This window comes from Pelecanus crispus, chromosome 1 (assembly GCF_030463565.1).
Source record: "Pelecanus crispus isolate bPelCri1 chromosome 1, bPelCri1.pri, whole genome shotgun sequence".
Taxonomy (NCBI): Eukaryota; Metazoa; Chordata; class Aves; order Pelecaniformes; family Pelecanidae; genus Pelecanus; species Pelecanus crispus.
In genome coordinates this window covers 123,904,389-123,922,179 of record NC_134643.1, presented here as the reverse complement: position 1 = coordinate 123,922,179, position 17,791 = coordinate 123,904,389, and the positions used below count along the sequence as shown (strand labels likewise).

The following is a 17,791-nucleotide window of genomic DNA, read 5'->3' as shown; positions in this document are numbered from 1 at the left end:
TAAGGCACAGAGAACTTAGAACAGCTCACAGGCTCAGTGACTCTACAGCTGAGCAATTTTGCAAAATAATTGTTACAAAATCTTACCGGCCCAAATACCAATTAGTTTTGTTCATTACCTGTGCTCTTACAGTTGGGAGGCATGTGTGTGTGAACAGCAGGAAGAAGGTGGTGAAAAGTATTTCTTGAGGTTTATTTTAACTAACTGTGCCTCACTCTCTAGGTCTTCCACAGTGAGTGGAGAGAGCAGTTCTTCTGGGGTGTGATTCAGGACAGCAGTGTCTGAGCACGGGAGCTTTACAGACAGGGCTAAGGCTCGTAAAGGAAATTGCCTTTCCTTGGGGAAAATTTCATTTGTTAATGAGAATAATGAGACTTTTTACCTAGAGCAAAAGATCAACTGTATGGTATGGGAAGGGGAGAACATGCTTCTCTGTCCTATACAGTTGGTGACTAAATTAGGCAATTATTTATACGAGATTTTGTATCTCAGGTATCCAACTCTTACAATTCCCCTTGACTCTTAAGCACTCCTGAGAAGAAGAAAAAGCAATAGTCTTACAGTGTGGTCAAAAAAATCAGATGTAAGAAAAATCACATGTGCAGAGAGAGAAGTTACCTGTGGTTGCGTAGATAAGGAAATACATAATAAAGCAAACGTGAAATCAATGGCACAGCTTTCTCCTTCTCATCGCTCCGGTAAACCATGTCCAAAAGAGAAGCAAGAACCTTAAAAATGAAAAGAATGTCTCTTTAAACCTTTAGTTGGTATTTCTGACAAAAGGGGAAAGCATGCCATATTTCAGGCTAGAATGCGTGTGCACATGGGATGGCACATAAATAATTAAATAAATGGCACATAATTAAATAAAGATTTAAGCTCCCATTTAATCTACCAGGAAAACCTAATGTATTCCGCTGCTCAGTAATATCAATAAACAACCACCCCACAGATGAGAGCAGTAACGACAAAACTGTTCCTACTTACTTCTGCAAGGAGAGAAAGAGCTTGGACACTGTATATCGAAGGAGCAGAGGCAGAAACCATTGAAGATGGTGCCACTGATGTATCTAAAAGAGGCAAAATAATTTAGTTTTCCCTTCAGACAAGACATGTTTAAATTTTGCTGTTTGCTAATTTTCTTCCCAAACAGAACTGTTACTTGCCTATTGGTATTACAGTCAAATGCTTCTGCGCATGTTGCCACAGTGATGTACCTCTTTCCCCCTGCTGTTCTGTCGCATGTATTGCATGCACCTGCAGTACGTTTTCCTCTGTGTTATGTATTTACTAAACCCGCTTAGGTTGACGCTGTTATTGGAGGAGAATGCATATTTTTGGGTTTACCTTTTTGTCTGTATTACTCCCTTCTCATGCAAACTACACACTATCAAACACCTTGTACTCTTCACTGACTTAAGCAGAAGAGAAAAAGCAGCAGAAAGTCAGACAAAACCACATTACCTTTCACATCTTCAATGTTGAAGTCATCTGGTAAAATCTGAGGCTGAGCTTTCACTTCTAAATTCCGGCTCAGCCAGCTAGTCTGTTCCAGAGAAGAACCAGCAACAGTCCCTACAGCCTCCAAGATTTTTTGGGTCACCTCCTATAATATAACCAGACAACGTGGCATCAGATGAAAGCTATCACCACTTGGCCAATCCAGCAAAGTCCTCTTTATATGGAACATGTCAGAAGGATCAGGACTAGGCACTTTTATCTCTTAGAAACGTAAATACTTCTCCGATTTAACTGTCTGTGCTCTCAAGATAACTAACTACTGCGCACTTCAAATAAGAACAGGCAAGAAAATGAGAAGCAGGAAAAACTTTAAGTTAGCTTATCATGGAGGTTTCAGTCATGATTTTCCATGCAAGCCATTACCATTAACATAGTATCAATTTGGCATCAGTCCTACCATGCTACACATTAGCTGTCATCTCTCAAAGACATGATTTGAATTGTTCAGATTGAATTGCCCTCAGAAATGGCATACCAGTGCCTTTATTGTTTTGAACACTGTTCCTTTTTATTCCTTTTATATTTGGAGAACATTAAGTGAGGCAGACCCTTAAGTGAGGCAGGGTTTTTTGGCAATCCATCTGTTCATATTTCAGTCTTTCTATTAGAGGTAAGCAAGACATAGCATCAGAATATGTGCATAGTCACACTTCAGCATATTTAATTCCCAGTGAAATGAGAAGCTGGTCACTCTAAGGAAACCAAATCCCCAGTATCCAAAGCAGAGGTCACTTGTGAAGAGGCTATAAGATGGTAAGACAGCAAAACTGTCTTTTTATCATCATCATCATTTTGCTGGCCAGTCTCTGAAGCAGAAGTGGAGACTTAATTTCTCTGTTGGCACACTAAAGTAACCAAAACACTGTCTCACCTCATAGGTAGCATTATGTTGGCTCAGAGCCAAAACCACCTATGTGGGTAGTGCTTAAATTGTTCTGGTGAAATCACAATCAGTATAGGAAGAGAATCCTGCTTTACTCCACCCCTTCTTTACATAAAAGGTGAGCTGACAATCATTTACATTGCCAAACACAGCTGTGAGCTTCAAGGATAATTACGCTACTAATTTTCCTAGATAGTTTTGAGATTTCAATACTTACACATATGATATGAACTCATGACATCATGCTTGTGTTACGATTTAAATTCTGAGAAAAATCATAAAATTACCCAAGGAAAATAGCTTTGAAAAGTCCATCGTTACCACTGTGATTTCATGCATTTTTGACAAAATTTTGTCAGAGACATTCTGTGCATCATGTCTCTCATATTTGAGTCTCCCATATTTACCAGGCCTAAGCAACAACGTGTGGGTGCACCTTCACACATTCTAAAAGCATAGGTGAATTCAGATCGGGCCATCTCCACTTTTACTTAGATGTACAGTGCCAGATTTATGAACTAAAAGATATACATGTATACACTGTACCTGCAAGTCTTTTTGGTCTTTTTTGTTTTCTAGAGTAGGTGTCCTAGTCACAAAGTCATTCAGAGTACTGTGGGAAAATCAATTCACTCCGAGTTAGCAATTGGACAGGTCTACTCAATGCATCTATAAACTTTCTTCTCTCTTATGCAGTACCTGAGAAGAAGAAAGTGTCCAGGAGGAGCCAAGTTCAACTGCACAGACTCTTTGAGAAGTCCTAATAAGGACTGGAAGTTCTCCTGCAAGGCTGAGACAGGCAGTCTGCCAAAAAAGCAATACCAAAACACACCCAAGCCTGAAGTTAGAGTTAAGGAAAAAAGCCAAAAACCAACATACATGTGTAACTTGGTGGCCTATAAGCTTCCATCAGGATCAGCCCTTTATATCCTGCCCCTTCCTAACTGATCCAACAACATGGTATAAATATCCTGCAGCACAGGCAATATGCATACAGCAGTAAACGTTAGCAGCACATGCAGTATGCCAGCCAGCACTGTAAGAGGGCTGGGTCTTCAGGGGAAGGAAAAGGAATAAAGTTTAGCTAACCACTCCACTGCATGCCAGCTTACGTTATCTACATAGCTTATTGCATACAGTATATTGTACAGTCTGATACATCCCAAGGCTTCCATATGAGAAAAGCCAAGTATGTGAAGAAGGGTTTTGATCAAAGGAATATTTCCAGTCAACTGCCTGACCTACTACATGTCCAGCACAGACTGCAGCCATAGCAGTTTTATTGAATGTAGAAGTTCTCTATCATCTCTACCAATCATCTGGCAACACAGAACAGATAAGGAGAAAGACCATAAGAAATTATACAAGTATCTTGCAAATCAGATGCCTGAAGTATGTTGCTCTATTAGTAGGAAATAAGGCTTTCAGACTGGCATTATCAACCGATCAATGGAACATAATGTCATAGCCCAGTTATTCTGTGCCTATCTGTTACTTAACAATGAAGTGGCAATAACCATTTCCTACATAAAGGTGTTCTGTGACATTGTGACACGAAGATCAAAGTAAAGCAAAAATAGTGATGCTGTCTGTTATCCTAACTAGAGTCAAATGGAAAATTCTCTTTTATAATGACTGAATTACCTTTGAATGAAAGCATAACTGAACTGCAGCACTGGAATATCTACAAGAGAAGATTTCTGAAAAATAAAAGCAAAACTGCAATTATTTACCATCAGAAAAAAAAAAAAAGAAGGTCCAAGCTGTTGAATACTTGTGTTCAATGGTTAACACACCCTTCTTAGAAGCCACTTGTACTCCAACAGGTGACCAATTATGATAAAATGATCTATACAGCAGTAAGAGGGAATTCAGAGCTTTAATAGAGGACTCTAGTTCAGAAGCAGTCACATTACTTTGGAATATCTGCTATAGTTTATTCAGAGCTATAGGAGCTCCTAGAATGACGTGCAGGGTAGCAAAAATAGTTTCCTTGAAAGCAAGTTGGAAGATAGCAGACTCAATGTGAAGTACTTCTAACTGTTCAGGTAAGGGTAGAGAGACAGATATGCATCACTGAGTTGTATATCTGCAGCAGCTTTCTGAAAACTGTCATCATCTTCAGTACTGGAGGACCCCACACCTTTTCCTTACCAGCAACTTCTCTAGCAAGATATTCTGAAGAACCTACTTACATTGATGGATCAAAACACAGAAACCCATATTCTAAAATGGTAACTTATTCAGGAGCAAAAGAGATCACACATTTAAAAAAAAACCCTCAAACTTTCCTTCTAACAATATTTAGAAGACACATTGGAATAGATCTAGAATAGAATATATTAAGAAAATGGTATTATCTTCATGGTTACCTCTTCGCCCTTGATTTGTGATGGTTTCTTGACTACCTCTTTGACTAGATATAATATAGTGTCAATTTTCAATGTGTTAAGTGCACATATTAAGTCCACAAGAATAAGCTGAGATGCACTAGCCACTGGAAGAATCTGAAAAAACCAAAACAGAAGAGACACCCCTCAGATCACTGTACCAGGCAAACCATGAAGTTGAAAAATAGCTTTTTGTGCGATTATTCAAATATCAATACTTATACAAAACATAAGTTCGACAAGTTAGATCAAGCATGCAACAATGTGTCACACACAGATCTTCTCCCAACACCTTCATGAAAACAGCTTCATTATGCTCAAATGAAAGCAGAAAAGAAAGAGGTGTTCTGCTCAGAATAAATGCTTAGTTCCAGAGAATACTACAACTCTAACATTTCTCTGGAAATGGAGCTGATCCAAGATCTTCAAAGCATAATTGGAAAGTTGCAATCCTAAGATTACAATCCAGTATTGAATAAAAAATGGCTATTACTATCAGACAAACTGCCACGCTGTCCTTTTTATTTTATTATTTATTTAGGTTTAATTGTAGTCCTGATGCTTTGTGGAATTACATATAAATAAGAGCGTTTCAGATTTTTCAGTGGCTTGATGTTGTCACATGTAAAAAAACCCAAAGAATCTATAAACAAGCCCAGAGTTTAGAACTGATCATATAAATGTAACATTTGCCTTTACGTTGGAAAACTAAGGGTGCTTTTCTTTAGTTTCACCTTGATTTTACTTTGATTCCTATGAGGTTTCTTGCTATTCCATACTGCTGCAATTGCTGCCATCAACTGGATTCCAAGATGTGCTGTCAATGGATTCATGAAGTCCAGTATTTTAGTTCTTAATGTCTACAGAGGGGGAAAAATAACAGTCAATGCTAAACTTTGCAAGTCAAAGGCTATCTTATAGTCTGTAAAACATTCTTCCTTTTCCCAAGATGTTCAGAAAATACACAACAACAAAAGAATCTCTTTATATACGTGGCAGTCAGACTAGTTTTGCTAATTTATTTATGAGTTAGTGTATCCTTCTTACAAATGGAAGACACATTTGTTGGAAAACAGATTGCAAAAATAGAAAAAATAACTTCTTGTGTTATATTCTCTCTTCTCTTACAGGTATTTTTCACTACTATCATTCACCAATATCCACAGAAGAAGGGAAAAGCCTAGTATTTTTACTCCTTCAGGTACATGTTCTACTGCCTGCGGGAGGTGCAGACAATTCAGAGGCGTCTGAAGCTCACAAAAAAAGTAGAACATTAAACAGATCAGGTAAGGGTGCAGATGGGCAAAAAGAACAGGGAAAAATCTACTTTTGTAGGTAGGTACTGTGCAAGTCTGTAGCTCATGAGAGTTCTTCAAAAATTCTTTATGGCCCAATATCATTCTGGGAATGCCAAAACTATTCCTATGAACTCTGTGTAAAATGCACTGGTAAGGGAGGGGATGATAAGGATGATGAGATACACAGCAGTTTAAAAGAACTCCTACTTTGGTTGCTTTAAAGTAGACTGAAGAAGAGCCTTTAGTTGTTCCAAAGAAGTCAGTTGGTCTTTTTTGAGAGTCTTCCTTCTTTATAACGCTCCAAAGGAGGGACATGGTATTAATAATGCGAGGCAATTCTTCCAAAATGGCATTCCTAGCGTTTCTCAAGTTGGCAGGTTCAGCTAAACATGACGACTAGAAAAAACAAAAATATGAATATTAAAATACATTATATTATGCACCAGAGAGTGACTGCTCTTATTCTATAATTAGGAGAATTATAGTGAACTTTTGTAATGACAACTTTAAAAAGAATTCAACCATTCTATTTCTGAAATACACTGCTGCTATTAAAGTCTACTGAATTTGCTATTCATTATTTTGGCAGAGAGAGAACTGATTTGTCTAGAAAATTGGTAGGATAATATCCTCTTCTGACAAATGTTATAGGAACAAAAATTGTAGAGAACACATCAGCATGTTATGAACTCAAAAGAAAATAGAAGACTTTTTTAATGACAGAGCAACTGTAGACAAGCTCCACAGGACTAATATTTGCGTGACCAAGACCATCATGAACATCTGCTTAAAATTAACTTTCCTGTCTTCAAATAAAAAAATTAAGTTCAGTCCCCCTCCCTTACACTTTTACTTAGTTCACTTCTTTTGGTGTGCTATGAGGTTTCTCTAAGCTTATCTTCTTGTACAAGTGCCGCTTCACTACTTATATTCACCTCTGAATGAAAAAGGGATGCATACTTGGACAAACTGGTGCTGAGGCATCAAGTGAGTGGTAGGCATTAAGCACTTACCTTTTTAGTTTGGGTAGGGTGATCCAGAAGGCAGAAGTGACCGATGGCCGTCAGACCTTCCAAAAGGGTTAGTGGATAATCAGGTGTAACATTTTCTCTTTTAGAAGTTAAGCTTTGTAGGGGGAAAAAAAAAAAGGGGGGGGGGGGGGGGGAGGAAGGGAGAAGGAAGGTTAACAGGCCAAGTGGTATTTCCTTGATTAGAAAACAGATTAAAAATCTGTTTCTATTGAATGGTTAAAAGAATACTGGAATGACCAGACAGGAATAGCAAACCAAAGGATTCACAAACTATGCTTGGACAACCCTGTTTCCTTGTCTACATCTTTTAGAATACTATTCCACACCTGACCATAAATCTTTCATGTCTAATTATTTTTCCCTAGTCCTTTAATTTACTGCCTGTTCTGAACAGTATCACTGTTTTTTTTCTTCTCCAGGATGTCCCTCCCCAATTAGTCCTCCAAAATCCTCATTTTTTTTTCAAAACTGGGAACTTCTTTTTATTTGGATGGCAGGCAGAGGGAAACCACAGCTGCTGGTCTTTCTTGCAACCGCAGTGAGCCCTGCTGCAACAATATTGCCTCCACCACACCTGGGCTCAAGGGACAGATGCCTGCATGTGCAGCAGGGTTTGAGGATCAAACTCTGGGAGCCACAATACTAAACTAGTAAATTACTACGCACTACACTCTAGGAAGAGGAACTTAAAATTCAGCATAACAAATCCAACACTGCAGACTCTTCTTACCTTGCAGATGTTTTTGCAGATGTCTTCACAGCTTCATTTTCATACTGTTTGACAAGCTCATCCAGGTTTTTACATATCTGTACAACAAATGGTGCCACAGTCCAACCTAAAGACTTCCCAAAATAGGGCAGGGAACATGTGACTAAGCCTACCCAAGTGGGATGCATCCCATAGCCATACTCTGGTTGCAAACCTCTAACCACAGCAGAGACAAATAATCCCTGTGAAGTTATTGGGTGCGGATAGACATATTGCATTGCACCAATAGCCTGCTGGAAATTAAGAGCCTGCTGCCATTCCTTAGAGAGGTCTGGCTGATTGTCCTGCTCCTCGTGAGTCTGTCCAAGATGGTGCTCCAAGACAATCAATACCTGCAAGAGCTTCAGCAACTCAATCTGGAGTGGGTGTTCGCTCCATATTTGATCATGCCCAAAATTGATTAGGCTCTCTTCAAAGAGTTCTTCTTCAGGTACATTATTAACTCCATCTGCCATAAGCAGTTCGTACCGTTTCTGACTTGTATACATAGATGCAGACAAAGAAAGAAGAACAAACTCCTGAATTTTGCATCTTCCTAGCAAATTCCGTATGAACTCTACACTCTTATTCTCTGCTGCCTTTGCCATGGTAGTTAGCTGTGTCATCATTCTAATCAGGACTTCCACACTTTTTACCTGAACATCTCTGTTGCCAAGCACATCTCTGTGTGTGACCTTCAAGTAGCATGGATAATATGAGCGCAGAAAACTGAGACAGAGGTAAGTGAGCAATTCTATTAGAAGAGAATGGGGACACATGGTTGGGGACTGAGTCTGAAGCTTGCCATAAAAACTCTGCCCTACAAGAGCTTCCTGATGGCGAGCTAAGAGATTGTAAATAAGATTCAAATGTGCTGTGGAGCTGGTATCCATGCTTGTACTAGCTACAGCTTCAATAAATTCTTTAGGGTTTGTTTTAAGTACTGCCTCCAGAACAGAAAAAGCATACAATACCCTCTTAGAATCATAAGGCTGCAAATATAGCAGCATGTGTTTGAACAAAGCCTCAATCATCTCCTGTTTTTCCTTCTGCTGCTTGAGCAACCTAGAATGGGTAATTTCCTGGAGTTCCAAGTCCACCTCTTCATCACTTGACAGAGACTCTGATGCTTGAGTCCTCTCAGAGTCAGCACGCACAAGGTTTAGCACTGCACTGGATTTAGAGCTTTCAGGAAGGCACATGTTGAGAGAACTCACGTGGTTTGTGGTCTCTTTGCCGTCGGTTGCAGCACTGTCATTGTCCTCATTGCTCATTTCTTGCAGCTCCAGAGAAGGAGAAAAAGAGGATGTATTTTCAGTGTCATGGCCTGTGCTGGTGTCTGCTGATTCTGTGTGCTCACTGTTATCTTGGTCACCATCTGCTTCATGTGAAGTTACTGGATTACAAGAGCCATCATTTTCAGACTGTTCAGTTTTTAACTCCAGCCTCTCTGGATCTTTTTCCACTTCTGCCCAAATTGCTTCTCTATCCACAGTAGTAAACTGGCTCAATGGAAGGTTTTCCTCAGAATTGCTCTCAGAGATGCCAGACTCTTTCAAAGAGGCCTTTTTGTTGGAAAGCCAATCACGTATATCTTCTGAAAAAAAAGTTGTGGTTTTTTTTTCAAACAGAGCATATAATCATGTATCTCACACAACATGCTTTACAGTGAATAAATCCTTGTAAGAAAAAAAAGGTTAAAAAGCTACTCTTCTCTATTCTACTATTAATTTTAACAAGTGGAGCTAAGAAAAACTGGGTTAGGCATGAATTATCTTTTTTTTAAAGTAGTAGAGCCGTCTTAACCTACTGTAAGTGCAAGAGAATAGGATCAAAACATAAAGTACATGCTCTTACACTATGACTCCCTAGATGTGACATTTTTTTTTCATGCTTCCTGAGCATAAAATGTTTTTTGAGATCAGGAGGGAAATGAGGAAGACAGCAACAGAGGAAATTTTTTTTTTTTTTTTTTTTTTTTAAGAGCTAATGTTTTCCTTGATAACATGCTGTGGAACAAGGAAGGAACATATTAGCTCTGTGTTTGTATAGCATCTAATAAACAGGTCTCTTTGGATGCTATAAATGTCTGCCATCTAACTATTGGCCAATCAAGACAGAAAAACAATTATGCAAGCCAACAGCTAGGTTAATAGTAATAAGACAGACAGGTGACACAGAAGTTTCTTTACATGAAACTGCCGGACACTTCTCCACTGTATTCCTGCTCTGCTCCAGGAAACAACCTTGGCTACTTGGGCCAAATGGTGCAGAGTGTGTCATATCCATACTGCTCCCAGCAATCCCAAACCTGAACAGACTGCCAGCCTTCACAGGACTCCGCACTTGGAGCAAACCCTGGCTCCATACCTGTCTCAGTCTTCCTCAGCTGCTCCCTACAAGTCTCTGTCACACTTGTCTGTTCCACATTTGACACATAGATCCTATGTGGTTCACAATGGTTGTCATTACAGGTCTTAAAATGGACATCTTCCAGCTGTCAAATTTAGCCTGTCAAGGTAAAGACACCCTGCCACATTCCTAAATTTGGGTGGCTGGAGGTCATCTTCAATTCCAAACACCTCTCCTTGCTTCTATATCCTAGCTCTGGGATACCTCAAGACATATGCCACAAGGGCTCAGCTCTCCTCTTGAATCAAGACGGATCTTCTTTGGACAAAGACATTTTATTTTTCAGAAACTAGCAGAATTAGGTGGGTTTTTTTGTGTGGTGTGCCCTAAACAGCATGATGTTCCTCACAGCCTGTCTGATTATTTTAACATAATGCTGAGGGTATCATTAACAAAAAATATTCTGAATAAAGAAACCTGGTATGAGGGTGCATGGTGTGCTGGGGTAAGACTGGGTGGAGAGAGTGAGATTTGCCTGTCCATCCTGCCTACTGGAACAGTTCCTGGACTGACATAGTCACCAAACTGCTCCTGGATTTCATTTGGTTGCAGACCTAGTTTTGCTCAAGAAGGGATCCTGTGAACAGTGAACACACATGCAGTGTGGATCATCTGGGAATGGCAATGAGAAGTGTGGGACAAGATCCCAGAGCAAAGCAGGGAGCAATCCAAACCAACAGTGTAGGTGCAGCCACCATAATAGAAATGATCACTAGGCCTTCAACTAGCATGACTTACTCCTGAACTCTGTTTTAGGCATCACTAGAGGTACTTGGATGAGGAGGAATCTGTAGAACTGATACAAGACAATGCAGGGTAATAGGATGCCATCGCACTTCAGAGACTACCTTCAGTAGGTGTTCAGGAGTATGCAATGCTATGTTAGCACTTACAGTTTCAGTCCAAGAACAGTTTTACCTGCTGAATTTTTCTGTTTGATGTAGTGGATGGACGTGCGCTGTGTCTTTGGATGAAGCAGCAGCAGCAGGACTGGTTCAAGAATCCGTGCAACATCATTAAGTGAAAGAGCACGGATCAGCCAGCCCTGTGCTGCAGCACCAATTGCACCATCTGAACAATTGAGACTGTCCAGTACGACAAACAGAGACCTGAGTGGAGAAATCAGAATGAAGAAGTACAATTGAAATCCCTAAAAAAGTTAATGCAAACAACAAAATAGTGGCAGGGAACAGACACAGTGCATGTTCAAGTAAGCACCAGCCAATGGTTCATGTCTGCTAACAATAGCTTGACCATGCACATTTTCCTGAGTTGGGGTCAAGTACATATGCGTTTGTAGAAGCAAGGCCACACATATACTCACACTCTAGAAGAACAGCATATTTTGAAGTTCTTTCACATATTTATTTAGAAAGACTCTTAATGCTTTTGTCTCATTTTATACAAGGGTTATGATCTCATAAACAGGAAGTAAAACTGAAATAACTTTAATTATTTTTTTTCCCACAAGTAGCTGGTTCTATTTTCTTTGGGAAAAAATCTAACCCACTCCAAGATAAAAAATATCTGCTATGCAGAAACTTGTCTGCAAGCTACTCTTCATATATGAAGCTCTTTCTGTTTTTACAGAAAATTCCTTCACACAAGAAAGTGCACCATGCACAGACTGCTTTGCAAAGGTAGTAGTGCAAGAAAGTTGAAGATCTTCCTTTTGCTCATTTTTTGTTCTCTCTACAGAGAACTTTCTTCCACCTCAGAAAAAAAGAACAGAACAAAGCATGATATAATTAAATATATAGAGGTAAGTGTAAGCCAGCGGAAATGGGAAATACCTATCAAAGGACCGATTGTGAGAAGTCACTCTGCTGCCTTGGATCTCTCTGGTCAGATGCCACATGACAGAGAATCTGAACAGTGCTTCCAGCCTTGTCCCCTTTACAAGGAAAGAAGACAGATACATATTTTTTTGAGCATTTATCTCAGAGTAAAGTTTTAATGATTTTTAAACCTCTAGCAGAAAAACAGTTATCATGTAGATGACTGTTAGTCCTTCTCAGGTAGTTTGAGAGCAATTCTCTATTTGGAACAGACTAAACCAAAATGCCATGTGTCCATGAATGCACAACCAAAACTTAATAGCCACGGTGTTTGCAGGGAAAAAAAAAAAAAAAGTTGTGCCAATACACCAAAAATGTATTTCGGGACTCTTATGTATAAACATTTTAGTCTTGGTTTGGTGTTAGGGAGGTTTAAAAGTTGGATAACAAATGGGAAGACGTTGGTATATTAGGTGGTGGTTATTATTGGTAATTTTGTTTGAAAGCTTTTAAAAGATTCCTAAACTTTTAAGTTTCAAATTTGCAAGTGCAAAGATATGAAAACAATACCGAAGACTGAAGGTGTCTGTTTTAAGTTTTATTGTGCAAGGCACTTCTCACAAATATACTCTAAGTTATTAAAGAAGTGTTCTGTCATTAAACTAGGCAAGTAAAATAATTAATAACTGGCTCACTTAAAATACAGCTTACTTATTATGAGAACTAAATACTAAGGTGGACACAAGGCCAACATTATGTTGACATACACTTACAAGGTAATAAAGTCTTTTGTTGGAATATGAAGTTTACAGAATTAACACAAAATAAAATGATTTTAGACTTATTGGTGGAGCTGTGTCAGTTTGGAAATACTGTCAAAAACTGTAAGTTTTTAGATACTACATGATTTGGGCTTAAACTAAAAAAGCTCCAGCATTGACTGATAGAGCTTGTATCCAGAGATTAAGTTTAGCAGTAGTCCCATGATGAATAAATACCAGGGAATTGTAAAGGCATGGACAGAGTCTATCAGACTGCTGGAAGACAGAGGGACCATGGGAATAAAGACATGGGGTGGAAGGGAACTGGAGGCAGTCTGGGAAGCACTGAAACAACTATATAGTAATGAAGGGGCTTCAGTGAATACAGGACTTACTTTATCACGATCCAAAAGTGCGTGGCAGATAATGTCTTCACAGATATTTGCTGATGGTGCCAAGCAGTGCAGCCTGTAGAACAGTTCCACACAGGCAATATGATGCTCCCGTGTCTCTTTGTTCAGCTGATTCCAGAGCACACAGGCTACTCTCTAGGGAAAAATAACATCAATTAACAGTAGTAATAGTAGTAATAATATGAATAATAATATTAAGTGCCATTTCTTCCCTGACTTAAAAGCTTTCCATTGCATAAATGCCCTCTATTACCAAAAGGGATTTCCAAATCATCTTAATTTAACATACAGCAAGAATTTAGGTCATACACTCAGACCTAAAGGAATGTAACTTGCCTACCCTAGTAGGACAGGTAATTCAAATGTACGTGCACCAGAAGTTAAGAAAAGCTTTTCTGCTTCTGTTTTCTTGGTCAAAACTGTACAGATTGTACATGTGTCAGGCACAGTAATTGGAAACACGGTAATTAAGAAAAAGATCTTGGAACCAACCCTCATACCAACACTAATATCAATAAATGGTCAGGAGAAGGAAAGCATCTTTGAAATATATATACTGAAAACAAGGAGGACAGAAAGTTTTCATTATTATTCACCCACTAACATTTTCTCTTACCTGAAGACTTAGAGTGGTATCAAAGTTCTCTAAAGTGTAGCTTTCAAGCTAATGAAACCAAATCCTTCAAGTCAGAAATCAACTATACCTACCCCAAGAATTTGGGCACAAAACCAACTAGCAATTTGAAAATAACCTGCCATGTTTGACCATCCTGTTGGGAAGCACATGAAGAAGGATGCAACTGCTTTCAAATGATTGTGGAAACAAAAAACGGCAGTGTGTCATTGTAACACAAACATGCTGCCCCCAAACATCCATGCAAATAACATTTGCTTTCCCACCCCATCCTTAGAGGTTCAGTTGAGCAGTTGGGCAGTAAAAAAGAAGAAGAAAATTGACACCTGGTAGAAATCTGTTTTCTCTGAGATGATCTTTAGAACGCCAGGAGCAATGGGAGGAAGGGTGACCATCTGTAGCTTTCCAAGGAAGGGGTTGTGACCAGACACTTTATACCGCTTCATTCTGTCTTCTATCACAAGTGCCAGTGACTGGGAGTGGTTGATCACCTCCAGCAGCGTGAAGATGGACACATTCTGAACATAGCAGTCATTCACACAACAGCATATTGTCATTAAGGACTTCAGCCACAGAGGGAAGCTGGCATCACAACCTCCTCAGAAGATAAGTGAGAAAAAAGTTTTTGAATAATCTCAAGGTTATGGTCATATTTTCAAGACTTCTTCAGTCAAACTCACAGGACCAAGGGACAAAAATGACTGCCCAAATCCAACTGTCATGCTATCATCAAGTCCCTTACTTCAGAAGGGACTTGCTTCAAAGTAAGTTATATTCTTTTCCCTAATTCTTTCAGCAGAAAGCTCTTGCAGGACCTCAGTACCCCAGTAACTAGTGGATTTCTGCTTTCCAGTTTATGTTTATTCACAATTAGTTTTTGCAGCTGCTGTTTTCCAGCTGTCATTGTCAAAAACAACATCAGTCTGCTGATGCAAGCATGCTCTTTCAGGTAGCATTGAGGCATATCATTTCAGAAACCATGAAGCACACAAGGAACTGATATGACTAACATCAAGTCATCTTTGCCTACCTAAGTGAATAACCAGACAAAATTTTATGAAGGTTTGATTGGAGACAGTCTCAAGTATGAGTTCACACCTCTGGCTCCAAAGCCAAATGTTTTAACTGCCTTACTACCACAACAAAATGACCACTCTTCCTTCTCTGCATCAGACAACTTCTGTATCTCATTCAACCCAGACCTTCATTATCAGAGGTTCTGTCCTTTTGGCTTTAAACCTTACTGTATTCTCCAGGGTGTGCAGTTGAAAAGAATTTTGAAAATAAACTTCTATAATCCTAGGACGATATTCCAAAGGAACACAATTATGAAAGCAAGCCTTCTAAGTTCAGCTACACTGCTGACCACATGGAAGACACTGCAAGTATACAAAAGTGTCCATGTCAAGCAGACAGCTCACCCATGTAGATGATGGGCATATCATCACTTTGCTAAGGAAGACAGCAGAAATTTGTAGTGACGTGAGGAAGAGAACCCAGTTTTCCAGTTTCCCACCTCTCCATTCACTACAAACCTACCTTGTGAACTAGCCTTCAGGGCAGTAACTGCTTCTGCTAAGGCTGATGAACTTTAATTCCTAGAACAAACAGGCCCTCCAATTACACAAGATTATTCTTACATGTTAGCTTACATCAGACTCCTTTGAATTCTGAGGGTTAGGGAAAGACCTGTTTTTCCTTCTGTTATGGTTCAGGGTTCCAGTTTTCCATCTACACCCATCTTCCTCTAAGACATCCTTTTTTGGGTGGGAGGGAGGGTGTCGGAGGGGGGGATGGGTGGGGGGGACACAGGGGAGACAGATGGGTGAGGGGCAGATTTCCTGAAAATCCTGAACCATGCCACAAGGGTCTACAGGCCAGAAGGTCTTTTCATCCCTTCAGCTACAAGTTTTGTAGTGAAAGCTTTCAAAAGAATGTGAATTTAAAAAGCTTGGTAAAAATTGTCACTCAGCTGCAAGACACAAAACATATGCTGATGCGGGTAAGTCTTTAATTCACATGCTACTTGCCTTCAGCCCTGTCAAAAGGCATTATTACCAGCCCTGGTCACATGTCTTGCAATTTACACTGCTATCTGCATCCTCAAATGCTCAAGTTGCCCAGTAAAGGAATCTTTTCTTACCAGGAACCTGAAAGAGAGAGATATACAACTGTTCCGTCTCCTCCTCTGAAAGATAGACTGGGAATGTGGTACAATCCAACAAAAGGTGACAAGCTGCAGCGAAAGCTTCCTTGCAGTCACCTCTAAGGGGTCCCAAGACAAGCATCACTTGTTCTAAGTCCCACTCTTCTTCCTCCTTTTCCTTTTTATTACCAGAGTGGCGGTCAGAAGGAAGAGGATTAGAACCCTTGTTCTTGAATGGCAACCCTCGAACTGAGAACAAGTCTGAAAGCATTTGTTTAAACTGAGGTACAGTGATTTGCTTTGCATCCCATGGGCTCTTTTTCTTGCTAGCACTTTCAGGTAATCTGTAGCCATTCTCTTTTTTCTCTTTTCCACTCAGATTCGTTGCTGAGATGCTTTCGTTACTTGTTTCTTGAAATTGCACCCCAAAAATGTATTTACTGGAAAACTTGGCAACCAGCTCTTGGATGCAATACAAAGTCTTCTGAATGCTCCCCCCTTTCTTCCAGACACCATCTCTCTCAAGGGTCACAGCTGGCACCCCCAAGTGCTGAGAGAGCTCTGGGGAGGAAGCGCTTAGACCAATGCCACTGTCTTCTGACTTCAGGGGAGGGAATGGAGTCTCATCCTCCTCCTGCAGCACAGACTTAGTCTCCAAGGTTATGTCCACATTTTCCTTTTTCACTGGGCTCTAAAAGAGAAATGTTAATGTGGTTAATGTGGCACTGAGTAGATCATTTTAAACTATGTAGAACTGTGGCAGGCACTGGGGAACAGCAATGACAGAAAAAAACCCCTAGTATTTGCAATTTTCAGATACAGATTACTTTTATGAAATTATGAGACATACTTATTTGTCAGCAGTTCAATTCAATTGCATTTAAAACCTAACAAATGTTTGTATAATCCTCACACCTTGACTCATCAAACACCAACAGATCCATAGCTACAGATTACTTCGCAAATGGAAATGTTTCCTTAACATTTAGTTAGGAAACATCTAGTCCTTCACGACTAGAATGGCATTACTTACGTTGGATTATTTCTAGTCAAATGCATATATTTGTTCTACTGCAAAACTTTGGCAGGCTGTGCTTGTGTGACTGCTTTATGCCATCTACTCCTTATTCCCTATCATGGTCTCCTACACACAAATAATACCACATTGTGTTAATCTAAAATATTAATTGAAAGCCTTGCAGACTTAACCAGCTGTAAAGCTGGGCTTGATTTGGCAGCTTGAATCTTTAGCAACTGCATGATCCTGAGTGCCCTTTCAAAACCATTAAGATCACATTCTTCTCAAGAGGTAGGATTATAGCCGCCATTTCAGACATGACTATACTCCTTCACTGTCACAAATAATTCAAAGAAGTCAGAACTGAATACCCAGTAAGAATAACAAGGCATCAGGTAGCTCTGGAAGGGGTGAAAGGAGGTAAGTTTCAAAAATCTTTATCGCTGCAGTTATTATGTAGGTTTAAGTTCGGAGAATTAGCATTTTAAAATAAGTTATGTCACTAACAATTTTAAACATCTATGAGTAGTTGAAAAACACCTACCCCATGTCCACTTCCTGTCTCAATGTCCAGATAGGAAGGGGGCATTTGCACTTTGCTAAGCACCTTAAAACAGGTCTTTAGGGCATGAGTGAGTTCTGGTAAACCTAATACTTCCATATTTTCCAGGAGAGACTGCACCATATAACTGAGCATCTGTGGAAGATACTGAGTCTGCACTTCAGAGTAGAGTTCCTAAAATAAATAAGCATTGTTT

The 17,791-nt window shown here is 39.6% G+C and overlaps 1 protein-coding gene across 6 annotated transcripts in view; it reads right to left on the bottom strand.

Moving 5' to 3' along the window:
• DOP1B (DOP1 leucine zipper like protein B) overlaps nt 1-17,791 on the bottom strand; it is a 50,651-nt gene that overhangs the window by 10,872 nt on the left and 21,988 nt on the right. For 3 of the 6 annotated variants that reach the window (XR_012831718.1, XM_075722629.1, XM_075722652.1), the window contains exons 13-29: nt 17,578-17,769; nt 16,013-16,706; nt 14,196-14,467; nt 13,218-13,370; nt 12,077-12,177; nt 11,202-11,392; nt 7,854-9,468; nt 7,106-7,217; nt 6,300-6,488; nt 5,529-5,654; nt 4,777-4,911; nt 4,049-4,104; nt 3,104-3,208; nt 2,951-3,017; nt 1,465-1,606; nt 988-1,070; nt 619-728 (exon numbers count right to left, since the gene is read on the bottom strand). Coding sequence is in view for 5 of the 6 variants with exons in the window: in XM_075722629.1 (XP_075578744.1) it covers nt 619-728; nt 988-1,070; nt 1,465-1,606; nt 2,951-3,017; nt 3,104-3,208; nt 4,049-4,104; nt 4,777-4,911; nt 5,529-5,654; nt 6,300-6,488; nt 7,106-7,217; nt 7,854-9,468; nt 11,202-11,392; nt 12,077-12,177; nt 13,218-13,370; nt 14,196-14,467; nt 16,013-16,706; nt 17,578-17,769 (4,343 nt within the window). In the remaining variant the exon portion in view is untranslated. Of the gene's footprint in view, nt 1-436; nt 533-618; nt 729-987; nt 1,071-1,464; nt 1,607-2,950; nt 3,018-3,103; nt 3,209-4,048; nt 4,105-4,776; nt 4,912-5,528; nt 5,655-6,299; nt 6,489-7,105; nt 7,218-7,853; nt 9,469-11,201; nt 11,393-12,076; nt 12,178-13,217; nt 13,371-14,195; nt 14,468-16,012; nt 16,707-17,577; nt 17,770-17,791 lie in introns of those variants that run through there. The other 3 variants (XM_075722664.1, XM_075722637.1, XM_075722644.1) reach the window with 3 other exon arrangements.